This window comes from Tamandua tetradactyla, chromosome 2, assembly GCF_023851605.1.
Source record: "Tamandua tetradactyla isolate mTamTet1 chromosome 2, mTamTet1.pri, whole genome shotgun sequence".
Classification (NCBI taxonomy): Eukaryota; Metazoa; Chordata; class Mammalia; order Pilosa; family Myrmecophagidae; genus Tamandua; species Tamandua tetradactyla.
In genome coordinates, this window is record NC_135328.1 from 72,805,575 (window position 1) to 72,829,035 (window position 23,461).

At 36.8% G+C, this 23,461-nt stretch overlaps 1 protein-coding gene across 17 annotated transcripts in view; it reads left to right on the top strand.

Moving 5' to 3' along the window:
• ELAVL2 (ELAV like RNA binding protein 2) overlaps positions 1-23,461 on the top strand; it is a 557,044-nt gene that overhangs the window by 133,699 nt on the left and 399,884 nt on the right. For 12 of the 17 annotated variants that reach the window (XM_077148027.1, XM_077148030.1, XM_077148029.1 and 9 more), the window contains 2 exons: positions 6,200-6,238; positions 6,782-7,160. In XM_077148027.1, the coding sequence (XP_077004142.1) occupies positions 6,200-6,238; positions 6,782-7,112 (370 nt within the window). In that variant the 3' untranslated portion in view covers positions 7,113-7,160. Of the gene's footprint in view, positions 1-6,199; positions 6,239-6,781; positions 10,453-23,461 lie in introns of those variants that run through there. The other 5 variants (XM_077148020.1, XM_077148022.1, XM_077148017.1 and 2 more) reach the window with 4 other exon arrangements.

The window sequence follows — 23,461 nt, forward strand, 5'->3', positions numbered from 1 at the left end:
AGATAGTCTCAAAAATGGCAGAAACCCTACCCTGGCCTCCTGGAGCTATGGAAGTGTGAGGGTTGTTGTAAAAATAAGTGAAATGGAAGCCTCTAAGAGCCCTTCTCCCTTTCAGATGAACTAAAAGCAATGTCTTATCTTTGGGGTAATGGAAAAGATAGTTTTACTATCAAATTCTTAAAAGTAGCAGACAAATGATAATAAATGATTTTAAGTTTAATTAATTTAAGATGACAGTTACATCAGCTATTCCAGATATAATTTATTTACTGGAACAAAGAAACACCATACTTGGAAAATAAATTCCTATTTAAGTTGCTGATTGTTCTACTAGGAGACGTGGTATTGGCAAAAGGCTACGTTTTGAACTGTATGGCTGTGTACCCAGTTGATTGACCATTGGGGTCACTTGACTCAGCTTTAACTTTGCAGGGAGAAATCAGTGGCAGAAAAGTAAACAGTCACGTTTGACTTTGGTTGATGGTAGGGGTAGATTGGCTAGATGGAGAGATGTATGGGGCTACTTGATTCCTTTCTCTTATGGAGAAAGAAAGCCCATAAATCTGGTTTGTTTGTTTTTAGCTCTGCCAGTAGGTTTTCTCTGTAACATTTTTCTTAAATGAATAAGATTTTTGTGTAATTTTTAGCACAGGCAAGCCTGAAGAAATTTAACAGTTGCTTCCTAGGTAGCCTATCTATTTCACTTCAGGGGCCTAGAAATTAATTTTGAGCTTAGCTAGAGGAAAATTCTTCTTGAAAACTTAAAACTTACTGGTGGATTTGAACACTCTAGGGGTATAAAATGTTTCATGTGAGTAGAAAGCTATATTAGTTTAAATTGTTAGTTATTTTTGGTGTTTTCTAATTTAAGCCTTGTTTTTGTTTTCTGATGGTTATTAAGTAAAGCAATGTTCTTTAGAATTGAGGCTGAATTCTGAAGAAGATTGGGCAAGAGGACTTACGTAACAGAGGGCCTTCAGGATTATCGACCTGATTTTTGAAGTGGCAAGGCATGTAGGTGAATCAGATGTTAGATTCTTCACAGTACCACCTGGCCTCCCTCCCTCATGCTCTGTGCTTTTTATTTTTGGTTGGGTAAAGTTTTACAGGATGTTCTAGTGGTCAAATTTAATATCTTTTAAAATATCTTGCCTCCATTCTGTGCTTGTATCCTTTGCTGTACAGTATGCTATTGTTAATTTGAAAATTCTTCCTTTCCTTGACTCCCATGGAAAAAAATTTTGGGAGAAGAGAAAGTAGACTCATCAGTTGTAAGGGCAACCTGATTTCAGAAATACAGGAGAGATTTTTATTCTACCTTTATATTCCTAGCCGTTGTCTTCCCTACCCCATTTCCCGTTCTTTCCTGGTAATTACGTATAAACTCATCAGGGAGCTCAGTGAAGACGTTCTCTCTAGATTGGGGTTCTAGTTGTATTGAAGAAATTGAGAGTCTTTTTTTTTTTCTTAGGATTCAGGTTTAACCTGATTGATGTTTGGTGGCTTTTCTTTAATACCTTTAACTTGGCTGTCATTATCTTAATTTTTTTATCTCATTCTGTTGAATTAAGGTTGAACCTTCTTTCACCTCCATAAAGACTCTTGAATTAAGGACTTGTTTGTTTCATTGGCATTTTGCTCTTTTTTGTAGTTTGGGTCTAGAGCCTTGCACAAATATATTGACCCTGATTAAATTATGTCTTTATGCTGCTTAGTCACTTAGAGTTCGTCACCATCCAGCAGATACTTAGAAATTTCTCATTGTGTATATTTTATGTTGTTATAATACCTTGTGTATTGAGAGGAGGTTGAGAATAATTACATACAAGTATTATAATAATCTGGGACACTTAATATTCATAAAGAGTGTGCTGTATCTTTTTAGATTAAAAAAAAGTTGACATTTCTTGTAATCAGGATTAAATTTAAAAGTGGACTTGTAAGGGTTAAGGCTCAATCAAGCCATATGAATAATTGGAAAGAACTATTTTAATGTGAGCATGACTGAAATATGCTTATTTAATTGACTTCAGTTTTCAAAGTAAAACGTGCCTTATTTATTTGGTTGGATAGTGTAATTCTAGCCCCTTAAATATATTATCGGGACTTTCAGCCAATTTTTTCATATATTTTTATGGAACAGCTTTAATTTCATCAAAGGTGATCTAGTCTAATGGTCTGTGCATCTGCATTGATGAGTCTTTTTGCATTTTTAAAGGCGCCTTTTATATCAGCACTTGAATTGCTTTTAAGGCATGTGCTGGTTGCTTTATCACAATTTCCTGTTGGAGGAAGCTGGTATCAATCTTCCTGAATAATTTTCTGTCTTAGAGGACAGATGATACCATCTAATTGGATAAAGGATAAGTTGATGATCTTCTTACGATTAACTTCAAAGCAGGTCTTTTTTTTAGTACCGTGGAGAGGTTGGGAGAACCATTATTTGCAGGATTCAGATGTTTTTCTTATCCTTTATTTCTTTATCTGTGATTTTAACTGATTTCACTCTTACCCTTTTACTTGCACCCTTCCAAAGTTTGTCAGCTAAATATTTTGAAAATTAGCAGCTTCCTTCTTTGCATTTTCTACTCATAAATATCTACCTTGAAAATGGGAATGCTCTGCCTTAATATGGTTCTGTTCAGCATATGGCCTAATTATAGTCTGAGTTGTATTTCTGTTGATAGGAAAGTATTTGTACATGTACCCCAGTGTGTATTTTTTCCATACGTTACATGCTCATGGGCTTGTGCTTTGACATACATTAATCAAAAACCCTAATCAAGCATCATAAATATAGTTAGAATAATGATTAAGTAAGCACTATATCAAATGTCTCACTAATTATCATGCTGGCTGGCTTCATATTTCATTTACCTAATGTCTTAATATTATACTTTAAAAATAAGATACATAAAGTGATAATTTCTCAATTTTGAATTTGTTTTCTGACTTCATATGAGACATGTTGGATTATCTTGTGTCTGACCTAATAATGTAGCTTATACTAGGAGGAGGAAAAATAATCAGCTCTCCTTTTTCTTATTTATGTGAGCTTCCCTTAGTGGTATCATCGTCCCTCTGATTTTTTTTTTTAAAGGGAATCTTTTTTTAAACTTTCTGTTTCTCAAGTGAGTTTTTTTTTTAAACATGGGCAGGCACCGGGAATCGAACCCGGGTCCAGTGAGAGTTATTTTAAATAAAGATGGATTACGCGTTCTAATCTTCCAAATCCACTTAACCTATCATTTGTAAACTGCGTTATGTCCAGGCCCGGTACAGATGCCTTTCTCTTTCTCTCTCTCTCTGAGTCTTCCCTCAGGGAAGTATGGAATGCATGGGGATTGGATAAGGGTATCAGAGACAATGCATGTATGTTCAGTGAGAAAAGAACTTTATTTTTAGAGATTAAAAAATATATTTAATGAGGCTTTAATAGTCTCACAGTGCGAGACATTATCATGTATGCCCTCTGGGACAGTGGAGACTGCTAGTTTGGTCTCCATTTTAAGGTAGACTGCCTTTTCAAAGTGAGCATTTATAAAAGATGACTTTCCTTGAGCTGCGGACAGACCCATCAGAAATGTATGATTCTGTTGAGTAATTGTGGTCCTTGTGTGCCTTTTTCTCTCGACATCTGCCAGGTGCTGCTGGTCTTGGGGTGGGTGGGCGGTGCCCATGTGCTGTGCCCACGTGCTGTGCCCACCGCCTTCTCCGAGCTTCCGTGGGAAATGTGGGGGTATGGCACTGAAGAGAGCAGGAAAACTGCGGCCCAGCTGCGGTCGAGACAGACAGGGCCTTTGGCATTGCCTTAGCCCTGTTTGCTACGTCCAATTTGCCTCCCTGCTCTTCTTGAGATGGAGGAGGGGACAGCACACAGAGAGAAGGGTAACTTGGCTTAAATTCCAAAGGAATAAATTTTCTCTGAAATTGAAGATGAGTAAAGAAATCAGTGAGGAACATGGTGTTGTAAAGAACTTCACTGTCGGAGCAAACACGAGGCCCGTGGGGAAGGTCTTCAGAAGTCATAGTCTGAAAGTCCTTGGCCTTGTGGGTGGACGGTGAGGAATGAGGCTGTCCTCCATGAAGGTGTGCAGTTCATTTTTGAGGTAGGGCTTTTCTCCTACCCTGTCTGGAAAAAAAACCCTGAAAATCTGTTGAGGAGATTCTGTTGCTGGGCTTCTGGTTGTTGTCCTGAGCTTGGGGTGTCTGTGTCACAGTCCCTATCCTGACCCAAATAATGGGCATAGATCATATAACTCTAAGGGAATTGATGAGGTGTCCTCTGCATTCTGGGCATTTAACTTTGGAAGGAGACCCTGAAATCCTCTTCTGTTCTACAAGGTAACACATATGCATTCTGTCAGATTACTTTATGGTTGGCTGGTAACCAAGATAAAGATGCACACAAATTAGGATTTGTGATCTTTATTATTGAGTTTATAGGCACAACCTTTTGGACTGTACTCATCACCTCTCTAGAAAGCAAAGCCCTCCTGCTTATGGAGGCTTTTCACACGTGTGCTTTCTCTCATACACATGCAGACAGGCTCACTCAACCCTTGCTCTTGGTTTTCATTCTAGATTAATAGATGAGGATAATTTACTTAGATCCCTTTTCGTTAACTTAATCCCTTTATTGAGTCAGTGGACATTTCTTAGATATCTGCAGTGTATATATGTGTGTGTGTATGTATGTGTGTGTGTATATATACATAATATACCTGTGTGTTCCATGCTTGGTGATCCAGTGAGGGATGAAACAGGTCCCTGTCCTTCAGATAGTAGTGGGACAACACAGACACACATACAGATTGAGCATCCTTTGTAACATTCTGATGAGCATCCTTTGTCATTCTGATCCTTTTGGCTTCCTTTGCTTTGCATTGCATTAACTCATTTATTTCATTTCATTTTTTTAAAATGCAACAAAATGCCCAGAGGAGACTGAGGGACAGAAGTGTAGAGACACCTTTCTTCTTCCAATTCTGGAAGACTGGAAGAGACGTGTTTTTCCCTTTAATTAAGTGGAGTTCCTTTTTCATGTGTGCTGTAGCCTGACTTAATGCAACCAGTCAGACAATGAGGTTGAGGCTTCCCCCCCCCCCCAAACTTACCTTTCGTAGGTGTTAATAGAAAAAAAAAAGTCTCACTGAATCAGGGTCGTCTTTGGAGCATGTTGGGCTTTATTTGGGTAGTTACATGGGCTGCTACATATGAAGTTACCTTTCTCCTCTGAAAAAATGTAATTAGTGGGTAAGCACTGTGGGCATTTGGGACATTTGAATGGCTTCTTTCAAACTTATAAAGCAAAGAAGAATCAATTATGGTAAAATAAATTTAAATTTTGAAATAGCAAAAGGGTGAAGAGTGTGAAAGTATACTCACCCCTTAATCACCATTTTCTTTAAAAAAATTTAAGAACACCTTGTATTGGCTTACTGTTTTCTGTCTGGCTTCTTACATCTTAAATTGGGCTACACTTCTTGTAGTGGAGTTTAAATGTAGTCTCGGGTTCAAGGTCTGAAACCTCCTGGCTTTATTGCTCACTAGAGCACTGAATCTTTCTTTCCTCCTCGGGACTTCAGGTGAGCATGGCTAAGAGATAGGTGGCTTAACTGAGGTTGTTTGCAAGTTTGAGATGAAAGTTTTTTAAAGTTGGGAGGTTAAAGAGAAATGTATAGAATTCTGTAGACTGCAGAGTTTGAATTTCAGCCCCACCATTTGCTATCTATGTGGTCTCAGGCATTTTAGTATCCTCAGGAACCAATAGAGTTGTGGAAAATTAACAGTAACGTGAAGTACCGCCTATGTCTGTGTAGAAAACTTATAACCTGCCTGGCAAATGAGAGGCCAAATGTTAACTATTCCAGAGAGGCAAGGGAGAAGCCTCCACATGTCCTCCTCATTTGATTTCTGCAGATGACCCCCCCCCCCCCCCGCCAACATTTTCCCTGCAGAGATACTGCAGGGAAACAGTTTATAGAGATAAACTGTATCCATTGGAGTGTTTCCATCCTATGGTAAAGTGTATGTACCCATTCTCTCAGGAATGTGGAAAAACCAACTCTACTTGAGACTTCACATACACTTAATGTACAGATATCCCCTTGGAAGATGGCGGTAACAAGCCCAACTTTCTTGAACGTGAAGGGGAAAAAAATTAAAAACTTAAGTTTGCTAAATATGTGTTTTGCAGGTTGGACAATCTGCTCAATATGGCTTATGGAGTAAAGAGGTAATGATAGAGGTTCATGATACTCATTCTTTCCCACAATCGATTAGTTTGATTTTGGAAGTGATATTTAACACCCCTCATAAGTTTGTGTTGGGTTTTCTTTTGCATGTACAACCTAATGAAAAGCTTCTTTTTGAACTCAGTTGACTCAGGGAACATTTTTATACCACTGGATGCCACTTAGTCTTTTAAAAACCCATTATTTGTTTCATATTGCTTTGCGATGTTATAGCATGTTCACGTATGTGTTCCCCACTCCCACCCTACCCCAATCCTGCTTAAATCATGAAGCTGGTTTTAAATATATTTCTCTGATACTATGGATAATGTTCAATAAAGCAAATAATTGTCAATTCATAATGTAATACTTTGATAGTATAGCATGCACTTACTGCAAGCCACACAGACCTTCATTGAAATATCAAATAGTAATATATATCAGTTGGGGGATGGGGGCGTAGAAAAGGGAAAAGAAGTAAATTTGTTCCTACAACCAACCTCTGTTTTTATTTTGTGTGTGTGTTTGTTTCCTCTTCTGTTTAGTAGGTTTTCTCCAATGACCATTGATGGAATGACCAGTTTGGCTGGAATTAATATCCCTGGGCACCCAGGAACAGGGTGGTGTATTTTTGTGTACAACCTGGCTCCTGACGCAGATGAGAGTATCCTGTGGCAAATGTTTGGGCCTTTTGGAGCTGTCACCAATGTGAAGGTCATCCGTGACTTTAACACCAATAAGTGCAAAGGTTTTGGATTTGTGACTATGACAAACTATGATGAGGCCGCCATGGCGATAGCTAGCCTCAATGGATATCGTCTGGGAGACAGAGTACTGCAGGTCTCCTTTAAGACAAACAAAACGCACAAAGCCTAATGAGCTCTTGTCCTCAGTCCATTTATATATGAAAACTATACAACAAAGGCAAGTTAAGAGAAACTTTATACATTAGTAAATGTCTTTGTAAGTCAGTGTTGAGATGGGGATAAAACGACTACTTAGCATCCTAAGAAATATGTGAGATTTTTTATTGCTAGTATTTGAATTAAAACTTCTTAAATATCTTTTATGTTTGAATATGGACAAGAGGTACAGGGTTTTTACCTGTCACATTGCATTCTATTGCCTTCTTTGAAGAAGGTGGACCTTTTAAAGTGTTTCAGCTAAGGGAAGACATTTCTTTTCTTTTTACATAACTGCCTTGAACCTGTGAGTAAATATTGAGGCTTTGTGTTGTAATTCTTCAGTTGGTTGTGTCTTTTTTTCCCCCTTTGTTTTTCTTTTTCTGATTAGCTTTGTGTTTGGTTTACATTTAAAGCATTGCTGTTATGTCTGTTTAAGAAAAGTATTTTGAAGTTTACATTTTTATTTATAAAGTTAAAAACAGTATTTATTTTGTAATTATGATTTGGGTTGGGGAAGGGGGGGCTACATTATAAACGCTTATTGTAAGAATACTGGAGAACTTTTCGTAAAGCAGTACCTTGCCAAAGAGATAAGAGCCTCTTTGATGTGGGTTTAAAAAAAGCATCTATTTTTATAAAAAAGAAAATTTGGAGAAACTTTTTACTGGTCCTGGAACAAATATTTTGACTTGAATACTTTGAGAAATCTCTTCATATGACACCTAGTGAGCTTTTAAAATTTACCAGGAAATTTGCAGTGGTTGGAAAATTTAGAAAGATTTATGATGTAGAAAATACTTTTGAGATCTTTGTATGAAAGGAATAGAATCAATGGGGGAAACACTGCTGGTTTCGTTTTTGTAACCATCAGTGGAGTGTCTGATCATCCTGGTTATTATGTGATAGGTGGCTCACATTGATTTGTGATTTTGAAACAAATGAAAAAAATTTACAAAAGAATATATAAGAGCAGGCAAGAAATTTAAATTACCAAGAGATGGGGGAAAAAATCTGTTCTTCCTAAAGAAATCCCTTCAGATAGAGCTCATGGTGTTTAGTGATGTACTTGCAGTATTGTTTGAAGAATTGTTTTGTCTTAAGGAAAAAAGACGTTGCACATGATTTGTACTGCAGCAAATCGGCAAAAGTGATCTGAGTTGGATATATTTGAAGGTATTTTGAAAGTTACGTTCAAGGCTAACACCTGAGCTTTGTGTAATGTAAATAAGACCTTGTGTTTATGAACCTTTCAGCTAATTTGATTTTTTTTTCCCCTTACATGCCAAGTGATGTTCAGGTTTTGAATGTTTTTGTATCAGTTTTTTCCTTTGTAAATGGCATTAACATTGTTACTTGAGGTCTTGCTTAATCACTTTTGTTGTCCTGAGGACTTGAATTTACAGTGCATCAGATTTGTTGCTAATTTTGTCTGTAGATAGTCTAGCTTCAGCTGTTTATGGTGATGCTACATTTTCGTTTATAAATATGTTTGTGGTAAAAAAAAAAATGAGTATAACCATAGGTTTTGAACAAATTTCCTTACATTTTTCATACAAAAATCATAAATATCTGTATGCTATTGAAATTTAACTTTGTATGATGCTTAAACCACTATTTGGGGAAATAATAAAATAAGTCTTTACCATGTATGAAAGAAATTTTAAAAATACAAAATATTTTCTGATTAGCATCTAGCTTATAATAAATTTTCAAAAAAGCTGAAGGCAAAAAAATGCCTTCATCAGGATGCACTGAGAACTATATAGTTACGTCCTGCTTTTTGTATAAACTGAGATGCTCACATGCTTCCCCTTAGAACAAGCAATGTGCTATGCATAACATAGTTGTACATTATCTTTGCAGTTGCTTTGAGTTTTATTTTTTATTATTTAAATTGTAGTTATAAAATTTTTCAGTATAGTACAGTACATATACTGTGAGGCGCGTGCTAAAGTGAATAAGCGAGTTTTCATGCTGACCCACTCAATGCTATTCAGAAATCAATTGGCTTAGCACTTTCTCATAACCTTAGGTGCATTTAGATGGTCAGAGTTAACCTTCTGCGTTTAAAAAATAAAGCTAAAAAATAAAATACATGTATATACTTAAAATAATTTTAAAAAAAAGTTTCCCTCACGGGAAAACAGCAGCTACATGCTTCTTTCCTATACTACTGTAGCAAACCAAGGCATTGATGAGAGGGCATGCAAATTGTGCTTCACTTTACAGTGTTTATCAGAGCACTTAATAAAATGTAAGGCTGGTATTTATTTGAAGTTGTACAGTATGACTTAATTCACATCTGTTGGAATAGAAAATATATTCTGTTGAGTATTTAAGAGGCTGTACATGTTTTCTTTTGTGTTTGGATTCTTTGTACTTTTTCATGTTCAGTACATCAATAAACAAAGTTGAAGGGAAAGAACAGTGTGGTGAGTAGGTCTTTATACACGTTTTGGGGACTCCTGTGTTCGGTCCAGTAAACAAACTTGCTCTTTTGAGTTAAAGAAGTTCCCTCAGAGCTTTGGTTGAAAACAGTGTTATCTAAAGTAAGGATTACAGAAAGCAAGTTGACTGAAGTAGAATGTGCAAAACATTTTTGACCGAATGACACCTTCTGATTAGTAAGCTTTCAAATATTTCTCGACAAGCAAGTTTTACAAAGCACATGTTTTTCATCTGCTAGTTGTAAAGTTTGTGAAATCGAATGCTGACATGGTTTTTTAGCTCTTATTTAACCTTCAGCCTTCTACACAAATAGGCATTTACCTCACACATTTACTTGAGCTGATGAGAAACCAACCAGGAGGAAGATAACCTATTCTTCCACTGGCAAGATGTCGTGTACCCATGGGAATTAAATGTTGGTGCATGAAACGTATTTTCCTTGCAAAAGTGCCTGGTTGTCAAGTTGACCCTTCTCTAAATCAAACGCAGTTTTCATTTGATTAGGGTTGCTGTGTGTATTAGCAAATGTCTACAAATCGTGCATCTTGTCAGACCCATGTTTCATATACATGGTCAGTACTTATAGCAAGATCTTAACAGATCTGAGGGGAAAGAAAAAGATTTCTTGCTGATCTTTTGGGCAGGGATTCTACTTCTATAGAGAATTTCATATAGTAACAAGTACAATTTTTTTACACAAAGTATACTAAACAGTTTCTTTTAATTTGATTGTTGGCTTTTTTGTGTTTGTTTTTGGTAAAAGCCTTTCTAAAAGTAATTATCCTGAATTCACAACTCAGTAGTCAAGAGCATAGCTGAGTGGCAAGACAATTCCTTTTCTTCCAACATGCAATTAATCTCAATCTCCCTTTTTATTGTATGAATTTAATACTCTTAATTTTGTGATGTTGGAACATCCTCCCCTCACTTCTCCCCTATTCCATGTTTTATCAGTACTGATTTGCATGTCAGCAGTTATTTTATATTTGAATGGAAAAATTCTCAGTGAAGGAGGTTTGTAAAAGTATTCCTATATTTGAGATTACCTTTTTCCCCTCATCCATTGATTGAGAAAGCTTTCTCACTTCATGCTTGCAAGTCATCTGAAGAGTATCAAAATTCAGTGTTATTATAACAAACATAAATTCTGCATCTTAATATCATTTTTAATTATTTTAGTGAGGCGAGGAAAAAGATCAGCAATTAATAAAATTAAAGTAAACCTTCTAGTTCATTAAATAGATCGAAAGATTCTTACTCTTACTTTATGAGGAGCAAAAATAAGTAGTAGTGAAAACTGGCAACTTCTGGCTCAAAGAATTACCTAGAAATAACATACAATTATTTTAATAAGTATTTAAATTTTAATATGCTGAGTCTTTATAATATACTTTCAGTGCAATCTGCATATACCTTTCATTGAGTGAAAGGAAAAAAAATGACGGTGTTTTTTCTCCCTTTTGCCTCTCTTACCATACTGGAACCTTGTATAAAGGGAGAAGGAAAGAATTAATAATAAAATGTAACAATTTATTATTGGTTGAAGAGCACTTATAGCTTCAATCATTGCAATGAACAGCCCTTCTATTCTTTGTGTTGTTCCTCTGAAGAATCCTCCAAAGTGGCCTCAGTTCCCTTCTGGTTAGAGGGATTAAACATCTGTGACTTTAGTACAGCCAGGCTTTTAACATAGGATAGACCTTAATTAAATTAATCTTTCCAGAATTCTAGTTGTAGAAATAAATGAAAGGAGTTTTGATTGCTCAACAGGGGTGTATAAGCATCTACTATGCTGTGTCCTGGGTCTATAAAAATGAGGAAAAAATGGCTCCCAACATCTTGGAAACCATCACCTAGAAGACAGGACAGATGAGCCACTAGGCACACACTGCGCCACGTCTAAAGTGCTCTGAGAGCCCAAAAGAAGCCATCAACGCGAACTTGTTTTATTTTCAATAAGCCCACTTATGCGTCACAGAGGTGAACCCGCTCTGCCTTCTTATAGGTTCGTCTTTTCCTTTCTTGGATTAATTATTTGCTCCTTCAACCTAACATCATTGTTTAGTAAATTTTCAGACGACCTGTTAAGTTGTCCATGTCCTTTCTGAAGCACAATGAAAGTGCAAGGCACTTTATCCGAATAGGTGAGTCAGTTGAGGAATTTGGATGGACTGTACTTACTCTCTCTAAACATATAATGTATGGTGTAACAATTTGCAAAGCACTAATGTAGTAGATATCCCCAAATATTAAAAGTATACAGTTGTTTTTCTACTATGAATTGATTAATACATCAGGTTTTCAAATTCAGTATTAACATTACTTTTTTTTTGTTTAAATAGCTAAAGATATAGGTTAGAACTAAATTGATAATACTTCCCCCTCCCAATACTCATGGATGTTACTTTTTAAAATACTTCATAGCAACCATGCACTGAGACCCCTGTGTACAGGGTCTCAAAAGGGCTGACATAAATCTTTGAAAAACATATGCCTCTCTGCTATCAGGAGCCTGTCATGTGCTTCAGGAGTTTATTTCATATCCACAAGTAACTTACACAGTAAAAAAAAAAGATTGTGAATAATGTCTGCAAGTACATTAAAAGACAAAAAAAAATGAAGAGGGTGGCTCTTAATATTGGGGGAAGGGGTATGTATAGGGTGAGAATGAGAAGCCACACAGAAGTCAGAGCCATACAATTGACCGGGGTGGTTAAGAGTAGGGAGCACATAGGAGCTATTGGGGGAGGGAATTCAATAAAACTGCTAAAAGACATGCAGATAAGCCACTGCCCACTTGTAATATTTTCTGGACATTACTACATTAAGTCATATTCAATGAATTTGTTAAACATGTTTGTGTCCATGACTAAATCTCAGTCAGAAATTTGCATCCATAATGAAATACCAAGTACCTAAACCTTGAAATATTGACCTCTTGTTTCCTTGCTTATTTCTACCATAATACTAAAAATATTTTCCATGATAATGTCATACATGATTTAAGGAGTTACATAGACCTTTCTAGTAAGAACGATGCTTTCTCTTTAATAGAGGCCTATCTTTGGGGCATATTGTGCGGTATATGCAAAGAGACACCCCCCCCAAATCCAGACCTCCCAGTAATAGAACACTGGGCTGATCTATTATTCCCCAGAATACTTACCTTTCACACTCGAAAATTTAAAGAGATAAACTGATCCTTCTTTAGTGTTTCTCCTGTTTCTAGTTCCGTAGTACCTGGCTCACTCTTTTGTTGGATATGCATTTTATATTTTTCTTACTCAGATTGCTCAAGCCTCACATTTACAGAATGCAAGAAAAAAAGTTATGAAATGTTTCTCACGTATTTCCACGGTGAGATACTAGCTTGACAGCTTTTTACTTTTTTATTGCTGTTTTTCAAGCTCAGTTAATAGCCACACCTTCCCTTTCAATGAATAGCCACCGGAAAGAAAGGAAAAACATTTTTATAGTGCTTCAGGGTAGAGGGCATGCTAATTTATTTATTCTGTAGGGCCCTTTGACCTACAGGCTAGTGGCAGCCACATGGTATTTCTATTTCTGATTTTCATGGTGCTTCCTCTCAGAATCATCCCTGTACAGTTTCAACCACCAGCCTATCTGTAGAACTTCTTGAGGATGTGATGAAAGGAACAATAGCTTCAGGGATTGGAGCGAAGGGTGGTAGGCAAGGTAGCTTTGCCCCTAGATTGCAGGCTTTTTATTGGAGTCATGGTAAAGCAATACCTGCTCTGAGAGTGGGGGGAGAGCTCAGGAACCATACAAATAGGCGATCTATTATCCAAAAGATGCAGAGCTTTTATTTTTAGGGCCCTGAAGAAAAAGCAGCATACCTCGAAGTACTACTGAGCAATAAGTTCCCATATGGCTACTTGCATGTTTTGGATCTTTCCCTTCCTCAAAAAAATTTTTTTTGTGAAATTGTACGTAGTAGTAATTACAACAAATAATGAAGGTTTTTCACATTCAAAATTCTCTGAATTACTGTCTTAAAAAGGATAGGTAGCTATTGTATAAATGGCGAAACAGAATTTGCAGGTGTTACTATACTACTTAAATACTCTTCACTATTTCATCGCTTGAGAATGGTTATTGCTGTGTTTTCTTCCATATGACCAAGTGTATGCTGAAAAAACCCTTTCTCAGTAATTCTAAGAGACGTACCTGTTTTACACCCATACATTTCAAAGGAGAGCCTTTTTCCTTCTTTAGGTAACTTACTACCCATGTTTTCTGTTTTATAATTAAATGGTCTGAGTACCAGATGATAAGGCAAATATGCTGACTTTCCTAAAGGAAGGGTGGTGAGAACCACTTTTTAATAAATGTCTGAAATTTGTTCCAATGAAGTTTTTTTTTGCTGTAATTCTAGTGCGTTTAAGAAGTTCTGATTACCAAACTTTTTTAGACCATAGGCTCCATTCCTGAAGAATCAGTATCCCAACACACCTGTAACCCCTTCATGGGGCAGCAGCACCCTGTAGCACACAGGTTGGGAAGCTCTGTTTCAGCTACCTGTTTTATTTTGTTATAATTTTTTTGAAGGGGTCATTTTTAATTGCTCATAAATCAAACACATATTTAATACAATTTTTACATTAGTTTATGCGTTTCAAATTTATTTTTGAAGTGCTAAATATATGCAAGAACTTTGATCTGATGAAGAGCAAGTTGAACAGGATTTGCAGAATTATATCATGTCCCTAATTTCCTTATGGCATTCAACGTCAGTGTTCCTTGTGTTTCCTACCACACTGATCAATTGTGTATATAAAGTAAACAATATTTGACAGAATTTAAAAAGCAGTGTGCTTTTTAATGTGCCACCTAGGACAAGGGTTACTGAGTCAGAAACAAAGTGACTGAGTCATGAGCCAGCTCATCTGACCTCCTTATACCTGCTTTATTTTTTAAAAACTTTCCTTCTATTAATAATTTCAATAAATACTCATTGAGCAACTTCTATAGTCCAGTTGCTGGACTGTGTTTCTGGGCTGAAGATTTAATTTATGTTTATTTTCCACTCTAGTTTTGACCTGGAAGATACTTCAGGGGTCTGTTGCAGATGTTAGCCAGACCCAGAGAAATTAATGTCCTCCAAGGTTCTTTTGCTAGCTGACAGCTGGCACTTGAATCCAGCTTTTCTAACTCTTGGAACACTGCCCTTTGCTATCATTGGAGTACTAAAATCAAGTTGAATTAACCTTGTGAACTATCCTTTTGTTGGGTCAGATTTCTGAAATCCTGCAGGATGTGTATGGCATCTAGAAGGCAAATATAGGTAAGTGTATACAGTATTTTTCTTTTGACACACTCAATATAATTTACATCCATGTGGTTATTTTCAATGATTAGTATATTCAATAATGCAGTTACGATAGAAAAATTTATGAAGTATAAAACATACAAACCAAATTTACTCATTCATCCCGTGAAAAAAATTATTTGACTTATCTTTTTTTCCCTGTCACATTTTAAATTTTAAGTTGCAATGGTATATCTAACCTTTTTCATAAACTTTTAAAACATTCAAATTGGCTCTTTTTTTCTTGATAGGGATGTTTTCTTTTGATTTTGTTGTATGGTTATATGGGCGCTTTCTTTTAACATATAAAACAATGCATTTATAATTAAGGTTTAAGACAAAAAAGGGTTTTTTTTTTTTTAATTAGAGATGTGGATTTATGGAACAGTCATGCATAAAATACAGGATTTTCATATACCACCTTATCATTAATACCTTGCATTGGTGTGGGTATTTGTGTCAATTGATAAAAGCACTTTTTATGTTTGTATTATTAACTTTAGTCCATGGTTTAACAGGGTTCACCATGTGTGTTGTGCAGTTCCATAGATTTTTAAAAAATTTTTAATTCTAGTGCCATGTATACAACATACTTCCCATTTTAACCACATTCAAATATATATAATTCACTGCTATTAATAATGTTTACAATGATGTACTACCATCACCACTAAAACATTTCCATCATCCTGTATAGAACGACTATACATTTTATGCCTTGACTTTCTTTACCTACCTTTCCCTGTCTTTTCCTAATATTCTAAATTCTAACTCTATGGATTTGCTTATTCTAATTATTTCAAATTGGTGAGATCATACAATATTTGTCCCTGTGACTCTGGCTTCCTTCATTCAACATGAGGTCTTCAACGTTCAGCCATGTTGTCTCATGAATCAGAGTTTCATTCATTTTTATTGCGTTGTGTGTATATACACATTTTGTTTATCCATTCATGACTTCATAGACACTAGGTTGTGTCCATCTTTTGGTAATTGTGAATAATGCTACTGTGAGAATTGCTGAGTAAATATCCAATCAAAACGGGATATTTTACTTGTTTTGGGTATGTAGCTAGATGTGGATTGGTAATTCAAAACTTTTTGAGGGACTGCCAAACTGTCTTCCACATCAGCTAAACCATTTTACATCTCACCAGCAATGAATGAGTGAGTGTTCCTGTTTCTCTGTATCTTCTCCAACACTTGTAATTTTCTTTTAAAAAAAATAGTGGTCATTCTATTAGGTGTGAAACAGCATCTGATTGTGGTTTTGATTTGCATTTCCTGGGTGGATAATGATGTATAGTGTTTTTTTCATGTGCTTTTTGGCCATCTGTTTTTCTTCTTTGGAGAAAGGCCTATTCAGGTCTTTCACCCATTTTTTAATTGGGTTGTGTGTCTTTCTGTTGTTAAGTTAAAGGCTTTCTTCATATATACTGGATATTAATCCTTATCAGATTATTTTCTCCCACCATATGGATTTTTGTTTTACTTTCATTATAAAGTCCTTTAAGGCACAAATGTGAATTTTGATGAGATCCCATTTATCCATTTTTTTCTTTGGTTGTTTGTGTATTGGATGTCAAATCTAAGAAACCATTGCCTACCACAAGGTCCTGAGGATGCTTCCATGTGTTTTCTTCTAGAGGTTTTATAGTTCTGGTTCTTACGTTTAGGTCTTTAACCTATTATGAGTTGGCTTTTCGTATGTTGTGAGGTAGAAGTCATCTTTGTTTTTTGCAAATGGAGATCCAGTTTTCCTAGCACCATTTGGTGAAAAGGTTATTCTTTCCCAATTGAAAGAATAACGCCATTTAAAAAAATTATTTGCCTGTAAATATGATGGTTGATTTCTGAGCTCTATTTTTTTAAATTTTCATTAATAAAACCAATCAACATACAACGGGAACATTCTTTTTTTTTATCACATAGTTGTGTATTCATCTTCATGATCATTTCTTAGAACATTTGCATCAATTCAGAAAAAGAAATAAAAAGAGATCAGAAAAAAAAATTCATACGTGCCACACCTCTTACCCCTCCCTTTCACTGATCACTAGCATTTCAGTCTACTAAATTTATTTTAACATTTGTTCCATCTATTATTTGTTTATTTTTAATCCATATGTTTTACGCATCTGTCCATAAGGTAGATGAAAGAAGCATCAGACGCAAGATTTTCACAAACACATGGTCACATTGTGAAAGCTGTATCATTATACATTCATCTTCAAGAAACATGGCTACTGGAACAAAACTCTGTATTTTCAGTCAGTTCACTCCAGCCTGAGTGAACTGCTAAACCTTAACTAAAAAGGTGGTATCTATTTAATGCGTAAGAAAAACCTCCAGGATAACCTCTCGACTCTGTTTGGAGTCTCTCAGCCATTGACACTTTATTTTGTCTCATTTCTCTCTTCCCCCTTTCATTTAAGAAGGTTTTCCAGTCCCTTGGTGCTGAGTCCCATGAGCTCTCAGTTTTATTGTGTTGGTCTGTATGTCTGTCCTTATGCCAGTACCATGCTGTTTTAATTACTGTGGCTTTGTAATAAGTTCTAAGATGGGCAAGTGTGAGTCTTCCAACTTCGTTCTTCTTTTTCAAGATGGCTTTAGCTATGCAGGGTCCCTTATGCTTCCACCTAAATGTGATGATTAGCTTTTCCATTCTTTTCCATAAAATTCTTGGTTACCAGTCGTTTTCTTTCAGTACTTGAGGTATTTCATCACACTGCTTCCTTACCTCCATGATTCTGATGAGAAATTGGAACTTAATCTAAGTGGGACTCCCTTGTACATAACACTTTGCTTTTCTCTTGGAGCTTTCAGAACCCTTGTCCTTTGCATTTAATAAATGAAGTGGTGTATTTTTCTTCAAGTTTATCCTGATTGCTCTTCTCTAGGCTTTTTGGATGTGTATACTCACATCTTTTGCTAAGTCTGGAAAATTTTCTGTAATTATTCCCTCCAATATTCTTTCTACGTTTTCTCTCTTTCTTCTCCTTTTGGGGCTCACACGGTATATATTGGTATGGTTGAGGATGTCTCAGAGGTCTCTTATGATCTTTTTGCTTTATTACAATTCTTTTTTTCTCTTTCAGTTTGACTCATTTCAATTACCTTGTCTTCACTGATTCTTTCTTCTGCCAGCCCCAATCTGCTGTTGAAACCCTTCAGGGAATTTTACATTTTATGTTCGTGGTCTTGGTCTAGTAGTTCCATTTGGTTCCTTTTTTTAAGGCTTAGTTTTAAGTTTATTTAAATATTAATAACTTCTGCAATTTTAAAACAGTGTGTGAGAGTATTGGTAGGTGTCTTTTTTATTGCTTCTTTTTTGTGTGTGCGTTTATTTCACAATCAACTTTTTTTCTTTTTTTGTGAAAAATAATAAGTATACAGAAAAGCACTAAATTTCAAAGCACATCCCAATAACTAGTTGTAGAACAGACTTCAGAGTTTGATATGGGTTACATTTCCACAATTACAGGTTTTTACTTCTAGCTGTTCTAATATACTTAAAGACTAAAAGAAATATCAGTATAGTGATTCAGCAATCATACTCATTTGTTAAACCCTATCTTCTCTGTATAACTCCACCATCACCTTTGATCTTTCTCCCACTCTTTAGGGGTATTTGGGCTATGCCCATTCTAGCTTTTTCATGTTGGCAGGGGCTGTTGATAATATGGGATGGGGAATGGAACTAGCCGAAATTCTGGAGAGGCTGGCTTTTCTGCATTTCAGGACTTATCTGGAGAACAGGGCTCCATCTGGAAAGTTACCCTAGTGCATGGGACCTTTGTAGAATCTTATATAGTGGCCTGGGTGTTCTTTAGGATTGATGGAATGGTTTTGGTTGGGGTTTGACAAACTATGATAGTAACAATGTCTAGCTGCAGCATGTCAAGAGTGACCTCCAGAGTAGCCTCTCGGCTCTATTTGAACTCTCTCAGCCACTGATACGTTATTTGTTATACTTCTTCTCCCCCTTTTGGTCAGAATGCATTGTTGATCTCACAGTACCAGGGCCAGGCTCATCCCTGGGAGTCATCCCCCATACTGCCAGGGAGACTTTCACCCCTGGATGTACTGTATTTGATTTTTTTTTTTTAATTCCTATCTTCATTGAAATTCTTTTATTGTTCATTCATTTTCCCTCTGATATACTGTAGTTCTTTCTTTTCATCTTCTTGAGCATGTTTGAAGATCGTTTTTTTTAAGTTGTTGTGTGATATGTTTACAGTCTGGTTATTTTGTTGTTTTCTGGATTTTTTCCTCTTCTTTTGGTGAAGCCATCATTTCCTGTTTGCTTTGTAAATAAAAATGTTCCACGCTGTGCATTTTCGTATTTGAAAGTGTTAAGTCTGGGGTTTATTTTTTGAGATGTTTGTCTCTTGAGTTTGTAACAAATGGTGATATGACAGAGATTTTCCCATGTTCCAACCCTCCTCTCAGTATGGTCTGCCAAGGCAAATGGAAAATGTAAAGTCCTCTCTCTCTCTCTCTCTCCCTCTCTCTCTCCTCTCCCCTCTCCTCCTCCGCCCCCAGGTGTTCCGCTGCCAGACTTAAAGGAGGTAAGCCTTTGCCCCTGGCCGTCTGCTTCAGTTGTTTCTTATGCTGCTTCCCTGCTCTCTCTTGGAGGGCAAATTTGGGGGTGGGGGGGGTGGATATTGAAAGGAAGTTCCCTAAGTCAGTCTTTTTCAGCTGCATGAGGCCAGGGATCTACAAAGGGAGTGTTGGCTGACTATAAATTTGGAGAGGGAAGAAGGTTCCAGGAGTTTCTTCCTGGCTTCCCAAAGCTGTGTTTTATTGACCTACCCAGCAAGTGCAGCTCTTCATCTATCCTCTGCAGCTCTGAGGAGGCACAGCACCTTTAAGTCTCTTCTGCCACCTTTGTCCAAGAAATGTTTGAACAACAGCCTCCTGGTCAGGCCCCCAGCCATCCAAAGTAGTTAATCAGAGCCATCATCAGTGACCTGCCATGCCCACCCTCAGTCTTGGGAAGTGGATTTTTAAGTCCTTTTCTGGCATAAGGAAGCTACGCCAGCAGCTGGATCCCATTACTGCCTGCTGCAAAAGTGGGGTCGGGGTGATGGTAACTGTTATGCGGAGAGAATTTACTGGTATTAACTGTAAGTTACCAGCCTTTACTGATCTTCCCTGGGTGCTAGAGTGTTCTACTCAACTCAAGTTTCAAATAGTTGATTTCAGACTATTTCTGCCTGTTTAATAGTTGCTCTGGTAGAGGGACTGATTCCTGAAGCTTCGTACTCGGCTGTTTTTCTACAATCCCTCTCTTGTTGTCTGGTATTTATGGTTTTCATTGCTGCTGACATTATAATGGGGAGGTATAAAAATCAACAATTTACATGGTTTCCCATTACAGCTACATTCCTGTCTTTGATAAAGGTTGAGGACAAATTGAAGTCCAGAAGCCAGGGTGTTTTCCTTAAGCCTCAGTTTGGGGAGATGTTTAAATGCTTAGTTGCCACAGTCTAAGTTGGAAAATTTGGTTGAAAGCCTCAGCTAAGCATCAGGGGCCAGGGTAGGAAGGGGAGAGCCCCGTGAAGCTGCTGCTTTTGCTCCTTATTACAGAGGATGGTAGATGTCCTACAGTACCCATAAGTCAACCGTGTCTATCCTCTCTTTCCTTAGCAAAAGGAAAGACTCCCTTTCAGATGAGAAGAAGGAGGAGAAGAGGGGGGTCAACCAAATTGCAGTTGAGTAATTTTTCTTCCTCCTTCCTTGGATCTCTGATTGCAGTGCTCTCTCTTGCAGGGGTCTGGGTAAATACTGGGTCCTTACTGCATGTACTCAGATAAGTAGCTGATATTAGGAGAGCACTTTTGAAAGGATTGGCGAAGCTGAAAGATGCTTGTTAAAGTGCACCTGGATCCTGCCATGACATCACAGGCGGACCATAAACAGCTCTCTAGAAAGCGTGACAGCCTTTTTTCACCCCTTTCTTAACAATGAGACATAGATTGGGCTTGTTCTCTATTCAAGCATCCTTGTGAGTAAATGTCTATTTTTATGGTAGAATTGCACTTCAAAAATAGCTCCAATCAGTACAACTCTTTTCCCCCATATGTTAAAAAGTTATACATGAGTTAAAATATCTCAGATTGCTTAAATTTTTCCAGACTCAGGACATTTTTGGGGGGTGGGGGGAAGGACAGGTGATGGGCGGGGCCCGGGCGAGATTACTAAATAAGAACTTTCCCTTCTGGGTTTCTGTGACCCTGTGCTCATTCTTTGAAGGTTTACCAGTAGAAGGGCTTTTAAAGCAAGAAGTAGAAGGGCTTTTAAACCAAGAATTAAAGTTTCCGACTGTTGAAAAATTCATTAATATTTGGCGAATACAGTCTTCTTCCTGGAGCGATTGTTTATTTTTGTTGCTGAGAGCAATTAGCTAGAACAGTCACAGTTGCAGCTGTTAGATACTATAAGCTCCAGTGGAGATCACGAAAGTCCTTATGCACATTTAGAGTCTGAATTTGGATTGTTTTTAATGGGTGATTCTTCTGGAGTATACTGTGTTAGCAAATTCGATTGGGTGCTCCTGAACCAAATCAAAGGTACAGTGGGATCATCAGCGTGCTGTGCTGAGCAGAGTCACTTAAACACCTTGCTGCTTTGCAAAAGTCAGGATAGCTGTGGCTCTGTGTGCAGAAATAAACTGTGCCATTCCTTTCTCTCTCAATCTTCTCCATTCAAACCTGGATTCGACTTATCCCAAAACATTATGCTGTTTTCTCAGGAATTTGCCTCTGTGTTTACTTCTTTGCTACTCTTGGTTTGTAGGGGCTTTTGTGAGATAATATCCTTGTGTGAGTGTGAGAAAGAGATTCACAGATACAATCTAGTGCTCATTGATTTATGTGTTTAGGAAAGGCTTGCCTCTTAGAGAATCTTGGCTCCAATTAAATGTCCAACACTCCAGAAACAGCAGCTCTAAAGAAGGGATTGTTTCCTCTGGTTTTATAATGTTTGTACTTTTTTTGCCTTGATTATCTTTTTTTTTTTTTTGGTGTGCTGTATGATGGGGGTCACATTTCATTATTTTTCCATGTAGGTATCCTGTTACTGCAGCACCATTTTGTTGAATTTTTGTTTGTTTGTTTTGCTTGTTGGTTTTGTTTTTGGAAAGTGCATGGGCCAGAAATCAAAGCTGGGTCTCCCACATGGCAGATGAGATTTCTACCACTGAACTACCCTTGCACCCCCTGACTGTCTTTAATAGAGGGGTCTACATGTAATTGTGTGCATATTTAATAATACAGCTTTATTATTTATAATATGCTCTTATGTACATTTTCTTATTTGAGTTTCACAATAACTTGTGAGGCAGGTAATTCTAAACTGTTCCCATTTTACAGAAGATTAAATCATCTCAGTGTTGGCAGATAGCCAGCAATTTGGTAATTTATCTGTACTGAAGCAAATTAGAAAATGCTTATTTTATGTATTTTATTGCTAGTATACTTAGCTGCAGCAGGTTGATAGACTCGCCTTTATATTAATGGCTGGTGGAGATTGTTCTAATCCATAAGACTAGTTTAAAGGAGCTTCTTGGTAAAGTATAATAGACTCAGGATATGCTGCCTAGTCCTTATTTGGAGAATAATTTGGGAATCTTGGAGGGCTTTGGTAATTTTATTACAAGTGGGAATTCAAAATGTACACTGAAAGTTTGTTTTCTGGTACCTAGCATAACTTGATTAAAAATCACTGCATTTTGATGAGATTTGAACATTTGTTTGGAGATATTTTTAAAGTATCCTTTCCAATAGCACTTGATTGACCATATAGCAATCTGTTTGATCAGCCAGATTGCATATCATACTAAGTCAAATGGAGTAGTTCTTTAATCACTAACCCCTCTCTCCCAGAAAAGATTTTCATGTATTTGGAGAGGGTTGAACATTGGTGAATTAAAAGTTAATCTACTAAGTTTAATGAAGTTTTCTGCAAATATTTTATCTCTCTGTGGGGTAACTTTATTTTTAAATGATACTGGAGTCTCCTGCAATATTCATGTTTTGAATTAGCCATGCAAAAATTTCAGCAAAAGGCAAGACCTTTTTTCCTCTCTTCCCTTCTGCAAAAGGTCAAATAATTGTAGCGATATGAATTGTTGATGGGCTTATTTATTTAAACTCATTGGGACAATTTCTTATATTTTTAAACCTTTGGGACTGTAACCAATATGTACAAGGGCACCAAAAAATTAGAATTGAAGTATGTCTGTTAAATAAATTTGTTTTTTTCAATATTCAGACTTTGCTATAAGTGTACTTGAAAGCAATGTAGCAACATTGTATTGGGTAAATTAGCAGCTATATTAGCCTCAGAGTAAGACATTAGATCTTAACTGAGACTCTTACATCTAAAACAAATAGTGAAATACTTGTAAAATGTTTTGTCTTCTACAGTGGGTTCTTAAACTCATCTGTGCATTGTAATTGCCTCTGGGGCTTATTAATAGAGATACTGGAGGTATCTGGTTCTGATTCAGTGGCTCTAGGTTGAGTCCTAGACAGGCT